Source organism: Eretmochelys imbricata, chromosome 7, assembly GCF_965152235.1.
Source record: "Eretmochelys imbricata isolate rEreImb1 chromosome 7, rEreImb1.hap1, whole genome shotgun sequence".
Taxonomy (NCBI): Eukaryota; Metazoa; Chordata; order Testudines; family Cheloniidae; genus Eretmochelys; species Eretmochelys imbricata.
The window spans coordinates 93,019,595-93,040,908 of record NC_135578.1 but is presented as its reverse complement, the minus strand read 5'-3'; the positions used below and the strand labels follow the sequence as shown (position 1 = coordinate 93,040,908).

The 21,314-nt window shown below is 39.9% G+C and overlaps 1 protein-coding gene across 1 annotated transcript in view; it reads left to right on the top strand.

The window, feature by feature from the left end:
* Positions 1-21,314, top strand: part of PLCE1 (phospholipase C epsilon 1) — a 284,605-nt gene that overhangs the window by 160,217 nt on the left and 103,074 nt on the right. Inside the window, exon 3 of the mRNA XM_077822515.1 lies at positions 3,851-4,167. Within this exon, the coding sequence (XP_077678641.1) occupies positions 3,851-4,167 (317 nt within the window). The remainder of the gene's footprint in view (positions 1-3,850; positions 4,168-21,314) is intronic.

Here is a 21,314-nt window from a genome sequence, read left to right as displayed (position 1 = left end):
TGTGGAAGTCATTGTAGCAGAAGGAGAGACTATTTCTCAGGTAGCTAGGGCCAGTATTATGTAGCGATTTGAAAATCAGTGCAGCAACCCTGAACTGAACTTGTATGTTCATTGCCAGTGTAGTGAGTGGCAAATTGGTGTGTTCCTGGTTTTTGTTAGTCAAAAATAAAAACTCATTTTTTCTGGTAATTATCCCTGCTGAGTCCCATTCATCTCCAGTAGAACATAACAAATATTTTTGCTATATTCTGGTACATTTTTCCTCAAAGAGCTCTTTCCAAAAGAAGCGCACAATGTTGTCTGCTTGCCCTAATGATTCATAGTATTCTGTTTGTGCTAGCTGTAAAATGCACATAAATGGAGGGGGTATGGTGAGACATCTTCACAATCATCATTCCAGTCAAATATTTGACTCAGCTTCTTAAAATGACAACACTCCTACTCCTTATGCTAAATGGCAACACAGCAGAGCCAATACAAAGAGAAGAACAGGAAATTCTAGAGAAGGAGGAATTTTTCCTTCCTTTCATAACCCTAGGTTGGTAGCATTATTATTTGTATACAAGGAAAGCTCAAGGCCCCATTGTGCTAGGCCACCAGCTCTCAAACTTTAGCAACCCAAGGATCCCCATTTTGATTTAAAAAATTTCCTGGACCACCCCACCCCCCAAGTCCCCTGCTCAGCTCAAAGCCCCACCTCCACTCTGCCACTTCTGCCAAGGCCCTACCCCACCTCTCCCCACCCCTGCCCCTCCTCTTCCCTCCCTCAAGCACTTCCTGTCCCTGCTCCCCCCCCTCCTTCCCAGCGCCTCCTGTGTGCCACTGAACAGCTGTTCTCCAGCATTCAGGAGGCACTAGGAGGGAGTGGGATGAGTTGATCAGCAGGGCTGGTGGCCCTGGACATGATTCTGCCCCCTCCCCCAACCGCACCCCCTTCCCCGCTCCTCCCCCTCCCTCCCAGCGCCTCCTGCACACTGCTGAACATCTGTTCTCCGGCATGCAGGAGGCGCTGGGAGGGAGGAGTTGATCAGTGGGCCCGCAGACCCCAGTTTGAGAAATGCTGTGCTAGGCATTATACAAGCAACTAACAAAAAAAGACAGTCCCTGCTCTAAAGAGCTTAAAATCAGTCCAGCAAGCTGTTGTATGCAGGAGATTTCTGTGCTAGTAATAAGCTGCATTGACTTCATTGCTTGTCTATAAGGGTCTGCCCACATAAGAGCTGGCAGGATTGGAGCTTAGATTTATGACTGGATGCAACAGGTTGATGAAAACAGGGGGATGGACATTTATTTCTACTACAAATATGTCATTATTATCAGCCACTGCTAATAAAAAATACACCACCTTCTAGTCACAACTCACCACAAGATGGGAAAAGACAGCTATGGTTATACACGTTTGGTTTTTTTTTTCTTCAGAAAAAGCCAATATGTTTGAAATTATCTAGCCAGACAGTATAAACAAGAAAATAGATATATGATTTCCCTCTCTATATAAACCCATAATAAGATTTTCTGTTATTTTATTACACTGTAAACTCTTTGAAGTAAAGACTGTCTGCATTTTTTTTATTTTGTATAGAGCACATTGTCAGTTCTTAACAAAAACATAATAAATTTATTCAGATGTCCTGAGCAGCCACCATCACCACTTTCTGTTAACAGTGGAGGTGTACCTTTTGTCTCAAAACTCTGCTTCCTACACTTTACATCAGTGCATCTCTAAGTCACACAGGAGAATATCAATCTTTGTCTCTGTTTAGTGGCTGGTCCCTTGTGACAATTGGGCTTACAAATTTACTTGAATAGTGAGCTCAACTGTAAAAAGTATGTAAAAGTTCAGATGTTACAATAACCTATAATAATAAATATTGATGAGAGCCGGTATGAAAGAAAGAATAAATGAATTAGTTTAAACAAAAAAGCCAGTTTTGATATGATTCAAGGACTGTGTTGAAATTATGCTTGTTAAAAACAGCAGATTGGGAGCCAGAAGTTAATGAGCCAAAATTAGTATGTCAGATATTAGGCCTAATTGGTGGACAAAATGAAGAGGGGATGGGCTATTTGACCCATCACTTCTTTTTGGGCCCTTAAAAGAAAGATTTTGTGGGAAAATAATGAGGAAAAAAACAGAATGAAAGGAACAACAGATGGAGGCTATATATATATATATAAAAATTTAATGTTAGCATATTTATATCCTAAAAAGGCCAAATGCAATTAGTCTGGACAAGCATTTGAAAGCTTACTCTAACTGAATCTCAGAACCTTTCATAATTGTTCAGCACAATGGATAGATGAGATGATCCTGATGTAAAGAGTGAACGAGGTATGTTGTCAAGGCTTGCTGGAAGAAAGGTAGCAGTGCTTCACGGGTCGGGGGACAGGGGTAAGAGGAAGTTGGAAGCTGCATCAAAAAGAGAGGTGGGGATCAGCATGGCGATACTGACTCATTCCCTGGAAACGTAAGTGGGAAGGGTTAAAACGGACATGCCAGGATGTTAGAAGCCCTTTTTCCACTCAGCACACAAAGCAGCACCCAGCCTCCCTCCTATGGCGGAGGCCTCCCTCCTATGGCGGAGGCGGGGATGGGGTTTGGTAAGATCCAAGCCAGGGGTTGGCTGGGGGACCTGGATGGAAAATGACAGGGGGCTGGCAGAAGCCCCCAGGCATTATTGAATGACTGTGGAGTTGCCTGCACTATACACTTTTATCTGCCGTTGTCCTAGACATCTAATAATAAAGTTGCAGCCTAATTAAATCCATATTGAGTGTCTCCTGTCCTCCTTTCAGTATAGTCGGACCTTTGCTTAGATGAGTGCATAGCATTCATAATAAGAGAATGAATTGGGATCACTCATTAACCTGATTGATTAGACAGCACAAGCAATACTGATTTTACATAAATGGAAAGAATTGCTGCTATGAAAAGATGTTAAAGTAAAATATATGTCAAGAAACAACACTGTTTGTAAATTATAAAACTATTGTGACTCTCCTTTGTAGTGACAGATTCAAAACATACTCTTCCAAATATATGCATGTTTTTTTCAGAGGAAAGAAAATTGTATTTTATCTTTGGACATTTTCTTATATGAAAAAGTACAATGAACGCAAATGAATAACTTCTAAGCAGTGTTAGTCTTATTGCAAAACCTTGGAGGTGGGCGGGCGCTAGCCTGCCCACTTCTAAAGGCCCCTCCCCCAGCCTAGTGGGAGGGACCACTGGACCCAGGAACCAAATGAATACGGGGGGACAACTAATGAAAAACAGGGATCGGCGTGATGGTCACCAGACGGGGAAAAGCAGTGTTAGTAGTGATAGGAAAAAGGGAGAAAAAATATCACATAGGTATTGATTTATTGCTATACATTATTCATATTGCAATGATGCCCAGAGGCCCCAATCAGTGATCAGAGCCTCTTCGTGCTAGGTGCTGTACAGATGAGCAAAATAAAGGCAGTCCCTGCTCTACAGAACACCTTATTTATAATCATGATAAGATTTAACTGGTGAATGAAACAGACAGAGGGGAAGAGTTGTGGAACACAGTAACAATAAATGCAGTCAAATTTTGCTTAAATCAATAGTCTCAGTGGTCTCCAAAGTCCCAGGTCTACACCTGCCTATTTAACTCTAGATGGTAGTGTTTTGTAGATATGAGATGAGTCACCACTAGAACAATTTATTAGGTTATTTAAATATAAAATGTGAAATCCTGTGTCGTTTAAGTAAATAAACAATGTACGAGAACAAAAAAATTCAGTCTTAACATGTTTTTGCACAGTCAAATGCAATAGATGAAGGAAAGAAGCTACATAATATTTTTTATTTGTTTTGTTTTAGAACGTCAACCGTGCACATCTATGGCTGGTTCAAATGCACTCCCCTCCAGTGTAGCTGGTATCAGTAAAGAGCTAGTAGAACTTCAGCACCTCATTCAGTTCCCAGAGGAGGTTGCTAGTATTCTGACTGAACAGGAACAGGATCTCTACAGAAGGATCTTGCCCATTGACTACCTCAGCTTCTTAACCAGGGATTTGGGTAATGCTGAATGTCAGAGCAAACTTCCATGCATTAAAGCTTCCGTATCTGCGACTATTCTTTCCTCCCAAAACAACGAGCACAATGTTATTGAAGATCTCGTGACAAGATTTAATGAGGTAAGACAGGATATTTTAATTACTTCGTAAGTGTTTTGATGCAATTTATGGGCCAGTTTTTCCCTTTTATCTAAGGGATACCTTAACAATTTTTAAAAATGAATGATGAAATTTTTGAAGCTGAATAGGGAGCCACACAACTTCTGTTGACATTAATGGGAGTTATGTGACTAACTTACCTAGTCAGCTTTGAAAATCTCAACCCAGGCCTTTCTCCCAAATTGGGAATGTAAACAAGAAAAAAAAAACCATTAAATCAAGACTTATTCTCCTGTAATGTGTTTATACTGGCATTTTGGCATGTATTCTCAATCAGATTATTACTCTGCTCAGAAGCTGGAGGGTATTTTTTGTGGACAAAGCATGGTCTCGTTAGTAGTCAGCATGGAAGGATCATGAACTGGGAGTTTTTGGACTCCACTAACTACTTGCGTAATGATTTAACTGTAATCTGGAGAAATGTAATCCCTTTGTGTGTTTTGGATATTATTATACAAGAAGTGTGGCTCAGCTGGGTACTTTTCCATGAACCATATCTTGAGGTCTTTAGTATGGTGTTTTTTTTCTCAGTTTTTATTCAGGTAAACTCCTTTTGACTTTAATGGAAATTTGACCAGGGGAAAACTTAGTAAAGACCTCAGGATTCAACTCCAGGAAAATATATTAAAATAGAATAGTTACTTTAAAAAACAGAATACAGTATACTGTGTTAAATCAATAGGACTGTCCAAAAGCCAAAAATACGGTTTCATCTCAATCCTATCCTCTGCTCAGTCTGTTGTGCCTAACCATAGGATGTATTTTGTATTCTTAAATGAGATCCTAAAATTCAGTGAGAGCACAGAAATAACTGTGTAGATCAGGCCATATATTTAACCCCTAATGAACTATCTGGGTCCCAAGTAAACAAGAACTGACTGTTCTCTTCCAAAATATTTGTATTCCTGGCAGGTCACAAAATACAGGTACTTAAAATCCTGTAATTCTTTTGGTTTTCCCTGATTTGGTGCTAAGATAAGAAGATCTAGTGATAGAAAACTGGTAAATACGGTCTTGAGAATGCTACAGAAAGCTGTAGAACACAGCTTTTAAAATATGTAAATGACCTCTAGTTACAGCAGTTTCTGAAAGATTAGTCTCAATTCTCCAGTACGTTGGGGATTTTTTGTGTTTCTTGGTAGCGAGAAGAAACCTTAAAGCCATCAGCTCCAACCTGTGGAGGATTCTCCCTGCCTAGGGTATCTATCTTATTGCCACTTTCATGAGGAATGTAGGTGGGAAGAAAGGGGAGTGGCTAGAGCTCTCGTGTCCTGGCAATCTGCAGCTGCCCATGTGACCCCCTGGGGCATTTTGTAGTTAACTGGTGCAAACTAGGAAAGCCTTCGTGGTGTTGTAACTTTTAGCTTGGGATAGGTGCTGGGTGAATTTTTTTGGCCAAAACATTTTTCGTTGGAAAAAAACGTAGATTTAGAACACCAAAATGGCTTGCAAACTTGTGACTATTTCCCTGAATTGTTCAGTTTGGGGGCAGGGTGAGGAAGACCTGAAAAAGTCAAAACATTTCATTGACATTTTCAAAATGAAACATTTTGATTTTTTGTTTTGAAATATCTTTGTTTCATTTAAATTTTCTTTAGTTTTTTTGTCCAACCTGAAACTAAATTTTTACTTTTTTTTTTTTCCTTCCAATTCACTGAATAGTCTGTAAAACTTCAATTTTGGGTTGACCCAAAACTAATATTTTTCCCCCAATTTTTTGGAATTGCCAGACAACTGGAAAAAAAAAAATCTGTTATTTGCACTGCTCTGTGTGAGACCCCAACAGCCTCAGGATTAGGGAAGACACCGCTGATTTAAAAGCAATGATGAGATTTTAAATTCTGGTCTTGTGATTTGTCGAGGATGGCTAGGAGTATTTTATGTCCAGTGTGAAGCTGAAAATTAAAGCTATCCATTGGCAAAAGTACATTACATTATTTTCTAACCCTAGTGGGTTGTGATATATCAGACTTTGCTAGTGTCACTATTCTTTCAACTTAATTGTAGGTTTTTTGGCAGTACTCCAAGATTAATTCCTCAGAGCAGCAGTTCTCAAACAGTGGGCTGCAACTCCTATTTTAATGGGGTCACCAGGGCTGGCATTAGATTTCCTAGGGCTAAAGCTCCACCACCCAAAGCCGAAGCCAAAGCCCTGGCGGGGCTCAGGTTACAGGCCTCCCACCTGAAAAAAATTGTTTAAATGGAGTTGCTGTGTAATATTCACGGCTCCTAATAAATCAGTATCTTAGCATCTGTTTTATTTTACAGCACAGTTGAATATATATCAGTGTCATATCCTACCAACAAGAGTGGATTTTCTAAATGACTTTGTTTTCAAATTTGCAAGAAAATTCCTGCACAGAGAGTCATACTTTTGTTGGCAGAAGACAATGAGTGCTTGCTGATTTTCTGGCATTGCCCACGAGAATACTGGAGTGTATTTATACTCTGGGAGCCAAAATGAATTTCAAAATGACAGGCTTTTTCTACATAATGGGAGAAGATTATTTTATTTCATTTTCCTTCTTTTCAATAGAAATTATTGCATGCAAATTATCTTTCATGTAGTGATGTGCTTTGTGAATTTTTTTTAGAAATGTAACTGCAAAGTTTTACTATTCACTAGCTGTTGTTTCATGATAAAAAGGAAATTCAGCCAAATCTTAACACACTTGAAGGAGTTTTCACCGAATAAGGACTGCAGGATTGGTATTAAGTAACCTCTGCAAAAAATGTGCCTGTTAAGCGTAATCATATAGGGACAAATCCTGATCCCATGGAAATAAATGTTATTTATATTACAATAACACCCAGATCTCATTCATGATCCAGGCCCCAAATTTCAATTGACTTCATGGTGCAGGATCAAACCCTAGAGAATGGAAACATCATGATTCCTTGTATATGAATGACATTAAGTGCAGTTGCTATTTTGAAACTTTTGCTTACTATATATTTAAATGGCATCACTAGAGGATATAGACAATACAATATGGTAATATTCTGATAGCTTTTATTTGCTTTAATTTTCTTAAATCACTCTAGTTACCACTGGTTCATGTTTTGGACTTGAATTGCAATATTTGGGCTTAGAGGGGAGGAAAAGCATGTTAATAGCTCATAAGAGGCAATATAAAGGGATATGAAAAGGGGAAAGAATCCATGATGTATGGTCAACACCTTATGGAATGGGAATGATTTATGAAGGATGATCAGGAGGAAGGGGCTGACTCAAATCAGCGCTCTTATGCAACATGTATCATTTGTTTAATTTGTAGCACTTACATTTATTGGATCTGCTTGTGTGGCAGTATACATTTATTTGTTGTCATCTGCTTTTGTTCTGAGATGTCAGTGTGGAACTCCTGTCATATAGGCCTTTGAAAATGCAAGAAAATGTTAAAAAAGGCTAAATTAAAAAAAGTAGTGAACAGTCTGCCTCCCTATTAACATAACACATAAGGAGAAATGTGTAAGTTTTGCTCTGAGTCAGAAGAGATTTGAGGTAGAATGTATTTCATTCAATTGGAAGGAGCCATCCAGAGTGTTTGAGGCCTTTCCATAAAGAAAGGTGATTAGCATAAAAATATGAGTGGTTAGGAGAGATCCTTGCAAGCAACAATATCATTCACAAGATGTGAACCATTCTGATTGGACTAGAGCAGCAGGTGGATTCCTGACTTCTGAGGGCAATTGTAGGTATAAATAAAATTACTCAGAATTTTTTCAGCAGTGTCTACAGAAGTGAGAACACTTGTATATCGGTTTTCCCGGGGATCATGAAATGGTGCGTTAACATTCTAAACAGCATAGGGATCATGAATGAGGGGAAACCTGATGCTATTTCACTACAGTTGAATCAAGCACAGATATAATAAAAGATCTTGTGCTGGTCAAATCTTTGAAAAAGTTTCTTATGAACATAATTGCTATAGTGTCAGCATTTCTTTGTTGCTTCAGTAGGCTCATTTATAGTCATGACTAGAACAAGTGCCTCTACTGCAGTTAGACCTTTGTCTGTCAAAGGTGGTTATTTAAGATAAGCATTTATTGTTGTGTTTTCCCCCCAGAGATTTAGGAAAAGCATTTGAGAAAACAGCACTAAGATTAGAGAGAAACCACCTCTTTTGAAAACGTTCTAATAAAAAGAAAAATTGAATAATAAAAGTGCCTTCAATACAGACTTCAGTTGTGGCATAGAGGTGCTAGAGCAAGATAGATAAATTGAAATTACTGACCAGAACTTCACAAATAGAATGAATACATGACTAGCAAATTATTTTCTTGATGAGCTGAGCCTGGATAAGGGAAGCCTGCCTCTGTTTAAGGAAGCATGACCATTTGGGTATTGGAGGTATATGATTCAAGTAGTATGTATCATCACCCTGGAGACACTTCCTTCCCAGAGATTTGTAACCCACTGGTCAGTATGCTTACATGTCTTGCTCTGTGCCTGATCCAGAGATGAGTCTGTTACAGGCCACAGCTATAAAGAGCCTGCTTCCTTAGCTCAAGTTGCTTTCATATGTAGAAGTCCCCAGTTCAGTCCCTGGTGTCAGCCATGATGGCAGCTGTCCTAGGTTCATCCAGTCAGCTTTTTCAAAAATATGTGGGGGAAAAAGGCTAATGGTGAATAAACTGTGACATACAAAGAGTAACAGAACCACTCCCAGAAATAGTCAGGTACTCTGATCTGTATTCCATCTTTTTCACTGTACTCTAGAAGATTGGGTAGTGTGGACAGTTCTAGATCTAGAGGCCCTAACTAAATCCACAAGGAAATACAGGTTTCAAATATAATATACCTATCATCAACCTGCCATTTCTCTTGGGAATTTATGATCTCTGATGGGCCTTCCAGGTGAATATGCATGTAACAGTATGGCCCAGTCTCATAAGATCTCTAGTGTTTGTGTAGCCTCTGCAACATTTTTTTCAGGTTTCTCATAAGATCAAACTCACTGGAGTTAATATAGAAAGGAAAAGCAAGTGGTGAACATTACTACTTGAGTACAGATTACTGATAATGCTAAATAGAAAGACAGGATAACATGTTGAAGAAATAGTTGATAAAACTGACATTAAAATGTAAAAAAATAAAAAACAAAGACTTGTTAATATGGGGGCTAGATATATGCTGGACTTCAAAAAGAAAAATTCAAAATGTTGGAGAATGAGGGAAGGCAAAACATTTGAGATTAATTTCCAGTGAGTGAAGACAATATGGATCTGTTCAGATTCATAGGAAAGCTATCTCTAAGATTAAAATGATTCATTGTATACTCAGTGATGCCACAGAACTTCTGTGGTGAGATATTGTAGTGCAGAGGAAAAACAGAAAATTGCAGTGTGATAGTTATCCTGGCTGATAAAAGAGAAACAGGACAGAGACAATGGTGGCTTAAGACATGGAGGTATTAAAATCCTCATTTTTCCAGAATTGACACAGAGCAGATGGAAAGGGAAGTCACAGATCAAACAGTCCTTGTGAAGGAGTAAAATCTGCTGTACTTGTAACCAGTGAGGTTGCAGGTCACATATGGAGAACAGACCCATCTGTTCTTGGACACCCTATCATCAGCTGCTTTGTTGCTGTAAATCTGATAAGAGCAGATTGAAAACAAAGCAAGAAATTCCATCAAAGTCAGAAAAAAAAAAAAAGACAGAACCATAAAGCCACGATAAATGACATAGGGCTTGTCTACATGGGGATTTTAAAGCGGATCAAACTAAGTTTTAATTGGTTTGAAAATGGTCACATACACACGGGGCAATCACAGTGCACTGACTGCACATTTGCTGCAAACTCTAGTCCTTTTGCCAAGTAGACTAGGTTTGCTGCAAATTGAATTAGTGCAGTCTATTATTCTTGGGAACGCAGTTGCTGTGCACCACTTGTGACATGCTTCCATCAGCTGTCCCATTGTGCTTTGCAAGTTAACCATTATTGACTTGTTCATTCACCTGTATACGCTTCCCTGCTCTGGTATCAAGTTCCCAGGATGTCTCCTTCTTTCTTTAAATGATGGCGGGGAGCCACAATTTGCCCATTTGCTTCTGGATCTGAGTGTTTCAGCATTCTTGCGATACAACTATATCTAGAAGCCCCATAACATGACCTGCACAGCTGCTTGGAGCTGTACTGAGACCCTGGATCTTGTTACCCTCTGGGAACAAGCATCAGTATAGAAAGCTTTTGTGGCCAGCTGCTGGAACGAAGACTTTTTGTGGATATTGCCAAGCAGATATCTGAAAGGAGCTGTGACTCCTGACCAGTGCCATATAAAGAGCAAGCAGCTCAGAAGTATGTTGAAATGAGCAACCAAAGAATGCAATTGAGCAGAGAACATGTGATCTGTCCATTTTATAATGACCTGGACGGGATTCTACACCATATGGAGCTTGCTGGCTGCACTCTTCCCTCCCACTGAGGATGACTGATGAAGCCCACAGGAGGGTGCTGGGGATAAGCTGTCCCCTGAGAGGTAGGATCTTTATAGGACTTTGGCCAGCTGGAAAACTAGTTGCAGTCATGTGCTGCTGCAGTGTGCCCTGAATCTTTCCCTGCATCAGTCTAGCCAAAATCAAGAAAGGGGCTGTATCTGGCTTGGTCCCAATATACCCTCATAGCCCCCCACCACCACACCACTTTGACATCATAGAAGCACCACAAAGACACAAACAAAACTGTATAATTAAAGCAGCAGCATAATTTTAACCCACCTCCTCTCCCAACCCATTAAGGCACAGCAGCAAATACCATATACAGGAGAGAGAAATCCCAGGACACCCTGTGTCTCCTCACACACAAAAATGCTATCGTGGCCTGTCTAAAATATGACCAATAAGCACCTGGTTTTTTCCATGCTCCCACACCACAGCACCTGTGACATTCAGATTGTCTAGGACAGGGCCTCTGTCTGCTGCTTGGAGGCTGGCCAACCTGAGATGGTGAAAAAGGAAGACATGGGACAAGACATTTGTAGAACTCATGATAGAGTCCCAAAGGAAGACCACACTAGCTGAAAGGTGGAGGCAGTACATGATGACCCAGAGGGAGGGAGAAATGCAGTGGTCCATGGCAGTGGTCAAGGAAAGAATCACCATGGCCAAAGAGGCCCCAAAGAGGCAAAAAAGGCCAGGAGATGCAGAGGCCACTTGTGGATGCGGTTCTCAGATAGAATGCTCTCCTACAAAACATGCTTCTGCAAGGCCAGCAAGCTTTGCAGTCCCATAAACTGGGACCTAGCCATGTCTTTCAGCCCCTGGACATTACTGGTTACTCAGACCAGCAGTAACTCCTACCCACCATATCCATGCAGCACTTGTTCCAGAGGCCATTCCCTTCTCAGGTCCATTATCTGCCCACAGAGAACACAGTCTCCTGATATTTTTGAACTCTGCAATGCTCCTGAAAATTTTGAGCCAGAGCACTCAACCCCTGAATCACACATAAAAGAAGACAGAGGGAAGAGAGATACATGCTTGTAACTTTATGGATGCCCCCAACCCCTCCAAATCTTATTTTTGCACTGTTTGCATTGTTGTACTTTCAGTTTGGTTTTCACTGTTTTATTTAAAGGTTCACTGTTAGTTGGTTACTCAGTAGACTGTTCTCATAACTATACCTTTTTATTTGAAAATACATCTATTGGTTCAATTAGAATTTTATTTTGGCTTTGTTACTGTTTAAAAAAAATTGTATAAAATAAATTTGTCTATTATGACTCATCTGTGCACGACACAATCTTTTAAATAAAGCTAAAATAATACATACCATTTTATGTAATTATATCAGCAACATCCCACTGCCACTACCAATAAGTGATATTGCACTGCTAACAGTCTATCCCAACCTCCCCCCGCACCCCATGGATTAGCAGCTGGATTTACAGTTACATGTTCAAGTATGAGACTCAAAATATGAATAGACATCCCAGACAATATTTCCCTGGGTGTTAGTGTTCTCTGAGAGACATATTGCTGGCTGCTCGAACCATCAAGCAAGTCTCTTCACCTCAGCTTTCCACCCATCATTGAGGCTTTCCTCCTTGTTCTCACAAAATGTTGTGCATAACACAGCATGCCACTATAATGGTCAGGAATTTTTTTCTGCTGTTTCCCAATGATAAGCAATGCTTACTGCCTTTCAAATGTCAGAATGCACACTTGACCATCATTCTGCAACTACTCAGGTGATAGTTAAAAAGTTCCTTCCTTCTGACCAAGCAACCTGTGAATGGCTTCATTAATCAGGGCATCAGAGGATAAAATGAGGTCTCCTAGAATAGCTGGACCAATCTTAACACCATTAGTGTCCAAATTGGTTATTGGGGCAAAGAGCACCATGGAGAAATACCCCTTTCTATTTATAAACTGTACTCTGGCACAGAGGGGGGCGGAAATGCTAGGGACATGGATTCTATCAACTGCCCAATACAGTTTGGGAATCCCATGAGTGCAAAGTCATTAATCATCTCCTTATTCCCCACCACCACGCTGAACCGATTGGCTATAGACCAGTAACATTCTGGGGGGGCCAGCTTCCAGATGACAAAGGTTATCCACTTTTCTACAACCATGTTTTTATGCTGTTACTGAAGCTCCTGTGTCAGTTCTGTGCAGGTTTAAAAAAAAGCACTTCCTATTCTGAAATTCTCTCACCTCTGCTGGTCATTCCCAGGTCTGCAGAATTATTCTCTCTCCTCAATCCATGCAGGTTTGCTGGGCCCAGAAACTGTGTTGTGTAGCTGATCCAGGAATTAGTCCTCTAGTTCCAACAGGTTGGCTTCCTTGTGCTGGTACAATAGCTTTGCAGTGTTCTGCTGCTGCTGCAGATGGGGATGGGGTATGTAAACGCCACAGTGGGACAGAAGGGATTTAGGAGCAATTCTGGGCCCAGGTAACTTTGTACCACCACACTTGCAGAGCCTGCCCCAGCTAAAGGAGGAGCTGAAAAAGAAAGCCAGACAACTCAGAAGGGGAGCAGACAGACAGCAGATGAGGGAAGACTTATCTTGGGAGCTCCTGCATAACGGTACAGGAGGAGTCCTGGCTGCAGGGGAGAGGTCTGCAAGAAGCAGCTAATCCAGGCTCTAGAGGAGGGATTAGCCTTTCCCTAGGAGTAGGGAACCCTTTGCTTTAACTGCTGGTGGATTATTTGTAAGGCTTTTGACCACTCCTTGGACTCGGAAAGTAATTGATAGGAAGTGGCCCAGGGAAGCAATTCAAGCACTCTGGAGTATTTGTGATCACTGCCTCTGATAGGCACCTGTGTCAGAGCCTGATGAAAAGAGGGGGGGGACCAGGATCCCCTACCAATCACCCTTTCATGAAGGGGGCACAACCTGCCACCTCATCCCCTGTGGAAATAAGGGCAGGGAGATAGAGACATTGTAAGTTCTGAGTCAAGGGTGCTCCCCACACAGGTGCCCAGAGGTGGGCTGAAGAATGTTTGTTTTGGGGGGACATTGGACTATATATGTTTTGTTGGACTCTGTGACCCCAAAAAGGAGCAAACTCAATGGTTACCTGACCAGAGGGTCAAGTTGCTACCTACTGGAAGGCAGACTGCCACCGTGTCAGAGTGATTGCAGGCAAGGGATGCCAGAGATGAGGATGAACTGGGACATGGTGACCTACCTGCTAGTCAGCACCACTGAACATGCAACATTCCACCCCAAAAATTATTTACAAAAGTGACAGGAACTTAAAGTTACTGGGTGAACAATATGAAGTGCTTAGAAAAAAAACAAGTAGAGTTTCAAGCCAAACAGGTCAAAGGACTGCAAAGGTCTTCTACTTCGCTGAGAAGACAACAAACCTCAGCCAATTAGGTGAGGAGAGACAGAAAAAACAGTTCTGTTCTATGTAAACATACTCCCTAATTTTTCTGTCATGTATGACTAATCTCAGAAAAATAAATTAAGCAGCACTATTTTTTCCCCCTTGACAATCCTCCTAGAAATATAGGATAATACACTTTTGTTAAATTGCATATACATGATGGTCACAAGAAATGAAAAGGGCATACAAAATATAGGGTCTTAACAACTGAATACAATTTGCTACAATAAAAATATAATCCCACTTTGGAGCAATATGAAGTATATAAGGAAATTTTGGAGTTCCAGGTTCCTGTAACATTATCCTCTTTTTTGTTTTTGTGTATTAAGTCTCACCTCAACTGCAGGATTGGAGAAGGCACATTGCTTTTTGGAACTGTTGTTTAATTATATAAGAATTTAACAAAGTTTCAAATTCAGTTACATTTCTACCATGAAGGTAGAGAGCATTCATTGCCAATAAAAGTTGTAGCCCGAGTAGGAGGCTACCCATATGTCTATACCTGGGGTCTAATATAAAGCAATTTGATGTACACCTGGTAATTTGCAGTATACAAATTGCACCAACAGCATGGACACCCATTTTGTTTCCAGTTTGCATTGTGTGAACACATGGCAGTGGCTTGCTGTGAACTGAGGGAGTAGCATTTTTGGGACATAACCTATGGTGCTTTGTTTCTCAGTTGTGTAGTATGCATCCTGGGATTGTTTTCACTGAGTTGTATGGGATGCAAAGTGGAAGCCATGAGGGTTCCATTTTTTTTTTTTTAAAAAAACAATCCCATGTTTCTGCTGTCTCAGCACCATGCTTCCTTTCTGAGCAGGTTAGCACAATTTTCAAATTGCTTTCACCATGGAATCAGAAATGAACCAGGCCATAATGGTGGCAAGCACAAATACAGAGACTGCTTGGGCTGTATTACAGCATTCTGCGTTGGACTTCGCCTGCTGCACCCATGAAGCAGATGGTGAGGTGCACAAGAACATTCAATGGCAGTGACAGGCTAGGCTGTTCAGTGGTGCTGACTAGCAGGTAGGTCACCGTGTCCCAGTTCATCCCCATCTCTGGCATCCCTTGCCTGCCATCACTCTGACACAGTGGCAGTCTGCCTTCCAGTAGGTAGCAACTTGACCCAATTATAAAGAATATCTACCTTTATCCTGATCCATTGCATCACTCTCACATAGTCTTGTGTTAACTTGTTTCTACAATCTCTGAGGGGTAGAAGTTGTGCTCAGAAGGATTGAGATAGAACTGAAGTTTTAATCAAACTTTCAAAAAGTATGGGGTTTCTACACAGTGGGTCTTACTGAATGTGTGGGGTTTGGAACCTTCATTTAGGAACTAAAATCAGGAACATACTGAAAAGCACCACATTAGTTACCTCCATACACGTGACAAACTATACGATAGTTTTAAAATCTATTAACTGAAGTGTTTTATACACACACCATTATTTCAGAACATTCTACATATTTAAAGCCAGATTCACCTCTGACACTTGTGTAGATTAAAAGTAACTACTGAATTTAAGTTATAATCTTGTAAAACTGGTACAAGTGAGAGGACATTCAGACTCCTAATTAATTACTAATTCAGAGAAGTTTATGTATCAATAAGACACTTTTTAAGGACTCTAAAAGACTTTACTTTCTTATTGTGAAAGGAATGTCAATATCCTATATTAAACCCTTAAATCTCTTAAAATTTGGATATTTACCATTTTTAAAAATAGTCTTTTCCTTTGTTTTTAAAGAAGGCCCTTTTCTCTCCATGGCTTGGAAACAAACTGACATAAGAGGCTAGGATTTGGGAACAAATGTGGGACGCTGCCACTTTTTTTTTTTATTTAGCCAGCCTCTGTTGAAAATTTGAGCCTGTATGTGTCCATGTTTTAACTGAAATCATGGTACAGTGCTCACTTTATATTTTTTTATTATAAGTATTTGCACTGCAAAAAAACCCAAAATAGTATTTTTCAATTCACTTTAAGTACTGTAGTGCAATGCCCTTATCATGAAAGGGCAACTTATAAATGTAGAATTGTGTACAAAAATAACCATGTTCAAAAAAACAAACAATGTAAAATTTGAACCCACGAGTCCACTCAGTCTTACTTGTTCTGCCACTCACTCAGACAAACAAGTTTGTTTACATTTGCAGGAGATAATGCTGCTTGTTTACATCACCTGAAAGTGAGAACAGGTGTTCTCATGGAACTGTTGTAGCTGGCATTGCAATATATTTACGTGCCAGATGTGCTAAAGATTCATGTGTCCCTTCATGCTTCAACCACGATTCCAGGGGACAGGCATGCTGATGATGGGTTCTGTTTGATAACAATCCAAAGCAGCGTGGACAAACATGTTCATTTTCAGAGTCAGATGCCACCAGCAGAAGGTTGATTTTCTTTTTTGGTGGTTTGGGTTTTTTTGGTGGTTTGGGTTCTGTAGTTTCCACATCAGACTGCTGCTCTGTTATGACTTCTGAAAGCATGCTCCAGACCTCGTCCCTCTCAGATTTTGAAAGGCACTTCAGATTCTTAAACCTTGGGTGGAGTGCTGTAGCTATCTGTAGAAATCTCACATTGGTACCTTCTTTGCAAAAATCTGCAGTGAAAGTGTTCTTAAAATGAAGATGTGCTGGGTCATCATCCAAGACTGATGTAACATGAAATATATGGCAGAATGTGGGTAAAACAAAGAAGGGGACATACGCTTTCCCCTAAGGAGTTCAGTCAAATTTAATTAATGCATTTATTTATTTATTTTTAAACGAGCGTCATCATGGAAGCATGTCCTCTGGAATGGTGGCCAAAGCATGAAGGGGCATATGAATGTTTAGCATATCTGGCACATAAATACCTTGCAGTGCTGGCTACAAAGTGCCATTCAAATGCCTGTTCTCACTTTATGGTGATATTGTGAATAAGAGGGCAGCAGCATCTCTTGTAAATGTAAACAAACTCGTTTGTCTTAGTGATTGGCTGAACAAGAAGTAGGACCAAATGGACATGTAGGCTCAGAAGTTTTACATTGTTTTGTCTGAGTGCAGTTATGTAACAAATTACATTTGTAAGTTGCACTTTCACCTCATACAAGTACCATAGTACAATCTTTGTTGTGAATTGAAAAACACTTTTATCATTTGTTCAGTGCAAATATTTGTAATAAAAATATACACTTTTCAATTACAACACAGAATACAATATATGTGAAAATGCAGAAAAACCTAAAATATTTAATAAATTTCAATTGCTATTCTACTTAACAGTGCAATTAAAACTGATCAATTTTTTTGAGTTAATCACATGAGTTAGCTGATTAATCGACAGACCTAATAATTAATAATATAATCAGTTTGTATTGATGTTAATGCCCAAAGACCCCCATTAGGATTAGGTTCCCATTATACTAGATGTTATACAATCACAAAAGTGGACATGGTCCCTGACCCAGATAGTTGACAACCTCATCTGAAAAAGACAAGAGTGTGGCAAACAATTGAAGGAAAGGGGGAATAAAGGGAGAAGAAAGATCCAGTTTGAGTGTTCCAAAAGACTATAAAAGCAAAAAAACCCCAAAACAAATCCATCCTGCACTGAAATATGTTCTCCCATTGATGTGTTTTTACTTTACTTTCTTCTAGGGTAGTTATGGTGAATCATTTGAGGTCTTAGTTTCAGGTACAACATACAATATTCTACTATATATATCAGCACATTTCTCAATCTGATGCAACTAAAAGTGCAGGGGGGAAAAATCCCTGTACTTGTAATGTTTTCCTTTTAAAATTAATTGATGTTTGTCTGATGTTTTCATAGTTAATATGGCTCACTGCTGTTTTTCCTTGTTGGTTTCCTTGGTGTTCTGTTGTATGCTTACTTCATTGTAGTTTGTTTTACGTTTGCAAGTTTTCAAAACGATGATCTGAGTGGTATGAGAATATGTACCCTGAGTAATCTAAGAGCTAAGAGTTTTGTTTGTGGGTCCCTAATGATTTTCTGAAGTTCATCAAGTTCTTGGATGCCATGACTTTCTAAGTCTACTGGGGGTATGTCTACACTGCAGTAGCTGGTGTGATTTTCTGCTGGGGTGGGCATACTCATGCTATCTTTAATCTAGCTAGCACACTAAAAATAGCAGTGCACACAGGCTTCAGAGCAGGCTGGCAATGTGTATTACGTACCGAGAAGCTAGTGGGTTGTACAGCCCCCCTCCCCTCCCTAACCCAATAACCAAAGATCAGAGTCAGTAATGCTGGTACAAATCCAGAGTATTTCTGGTAAAACAGACTAATTTGATGACTCCAAGATATATTGACTAGGGATTTATTGATTAGTCTATTAATATTTTAATTATGATCACAGTGAAAGTGATTATAATTAAAGGAATGTATTAGAGCACCTCTTTCATTACAAATTAAGCACTGTACAGCTGTATGTATAACAATTATAATATCAAATATGCAGTAGTTAACAAGCAGTCCTTCAGATTTTCATAGTTCTCCAATATATGTGGAAATGTTACCTTTCAGCTCTTGCATCTGGGTTACATTATATATTCCTTTGCCTTCAGTTGAATTAAATAAGTGAGACACTTATATAACTTGAAAACTCCATGAAAGTGTATTAGCTGCTACGTTAAATCTTTAGTTACGTGTCTCACCTACCATTAGATAGTCTGCCATGCCAAAGAGCTAAGCATGTTCATTCTGTGTAAGATCATATTTTAGATTAAAAAATGATAGCACAGTGTGTATATATATATATATATCTCTTCTGTTACAGGCTGCAGCAACTCTGAGAATAGTAAAATGGCAGCTGTCTCAGCTCAAAGACTGAGGACCAGATTCTCAGCTGCTGTAAATGGGCATAGCTCCTTGACTAAATGGAACTATGCTGATTAACACCTGCTGAGAGTCTGCCTAGAATTAGTAAAAATGTAATAGTAACCCAGAGAACAAAAGTATGATACAGTGGTATGTTCTATAGTTGTAATTGATGCCAGGTTCCTATAATCACCCAGATTTCACCCATTCCTCAACTTCCCCAAAAATAAAACATTCCTGTAATTTCATATTACATCTCATTCTCAGGTTTGAATTTTTCTAGGAAACTTTGGGGAAAATCATAAAAGGAGTTTTAAAGTTAGGCTGCCAAGTTCTGGGTTATACTGTGACCCATTTTAGTCCGCCCTGGAAATGCAAAAAGGGCCATAAAGCCAGTGGATCCAGGTACTCTGATGCAGTCCCCAGTATACAGTGGAGGGAAGGCAGCATGGCCAAAGTGCTACTGAATTCTAGCAACTTAACAGTCAAAATAGTTTCTTGGACCCACAGGTAACTTGAAGCTGCATTAAATTTTGTCAGGGGTAGGTCCAGAAGAGGGGAGGCACAAAGATAAATTTGTGTGTACTACACTGCCTTGAGGTATCTGCATCTCAGCATTTGCTAACAAAATTGAGGGTGTTATGTACTGGATTTGGGAAGTGGCTTCCATCTCTGGCCAAAGACTGATAAGTTCTCACACTTATTCCTTTTTTCCTTCAGTTAACTATCTCCTAAACCTTTCATTCTCTCCCCTTCCTCCCCACATATTTTTTCTAATACACTTATGAAAAGTAAAAAATCCAATATTTTTAGAAGTCTATATTTTGATGATACTGTTAAATTCTTACCTAGTTTGCTATGATATAGTCAATAATTTAGCTTCACCATCTTAATAGCACATACTGAAACATGAATTTGGGTTATTCAGATGAATATCCACCTCCCACAATAATTTACCAGTTTCTGGTCCTTTGGGGGATGACTTCTTCCTTCTGTCTGGAGGGAGGGGCAAGCATAGTCTGTGAAATATAATTTTGCTTCCTTTCTGTGAAGGCTAGGGGAAGGGATCAGATTAGGAAATGGAGAGATCTTTAGTTGGGAGGGAAGGGGGAAAAAAAACAGGAAGCCATTGGGCAGGGATCTTCACCTCCTCTTTATGAACATATGGAAGGGAACAGAGAAGATCCATTAAGGGTGTAGGAGAGTCCGCAAGGTGTACAAATAGGAATCTTCGCTCCCCTCCCCCACATTGCAAAGAAAGGAGCTGGAGAGGGTCAGGGGAGGGAAGAAAGAGTGCACAAGGACGGAGGGATCTTCAGTACTCTTCTTTCCAGGAAGATTTCTTCAGGGACATGCTTCTCTTTCTCACTCAGGCAAAGTAGGAGCAATGAGCATTCATTCAGTGGATCTCTCAGTTACTCATCTCTTGGTCAGGAGAGAGAGGTGTGAAAATCCCCTTATTCCTTGATGCATCTCACTCTTGTTCTCAATTATGTATTTATTCATCCAGGGGGGCATGCAGGTGAGGGAGAATTTAGAATTCTTCACCCACTGCATGTTTAAATTGATAAAGAAAGTGATTTAATGCATGGTAATCTATTTTCAGTTATTTATAATTTCTTTACTTCTCAACCTAAACTTGTAATGTATTCCACATTGTGGTGGAAGTGTGACATCTTAAAACAAAACTCAATTCAGGTAACCCAGAAACATTTACACTGAATGTAACTTAAAGTTATGGGAGGAGAGCAAGGATGACAAATTTCAGTATAAAAGGTAACTTTTTTGAAAAATTAAAAATGCCTGAAAATAAGTGAGGAATGAAAGTACCTCCTGAACTATATCTCTCATATGGCACTGCTACTGTGGTACTATAATCATGCATTAGGTTTGTCACTAATTTATTCAAGAAAGACTTTTGTTAGAAATCAGAATATTCTAATTATTTGTCAAATTTAAATAACATTGATAATTTTAATGGCATAATGTTTCAGGTTCTCTTCATTATCATTCAAATGATAAATTTAAAAAATCATCATCAAAAGAGATACATGATCTAAATCTTTCTCTCTAATAGGGGTTGAACTCACGTCTTGCAAGCACCCCCTGGCTACATGCGTGTGCCTGCATTCTGTTTGTGGTCTTCACAGACTCATCCCTCTGGCCAAATCACACAGTTGGAGATAGAAGCAAAGCAAACCCTTTCAGGGTACAAGTCCAACAGGGGCCTCTCTCAGTGCCCTCTGTAATATCTCTCGGTTTGTCCCAGCTTTGGAATAGAACAGTGCCCCAGGGCTCCTTCCCTGGAGGCAATATCTTCACCCTCTCAGGGTCTCTTCAGCTGGGCCACTACAGTTCACCCTCCCCCCCTTCTAAGGTACCTCAAAGTCCAGGCCACTTTCTCAGTGGCTGGTGTGGGGACCCAGGCCCAC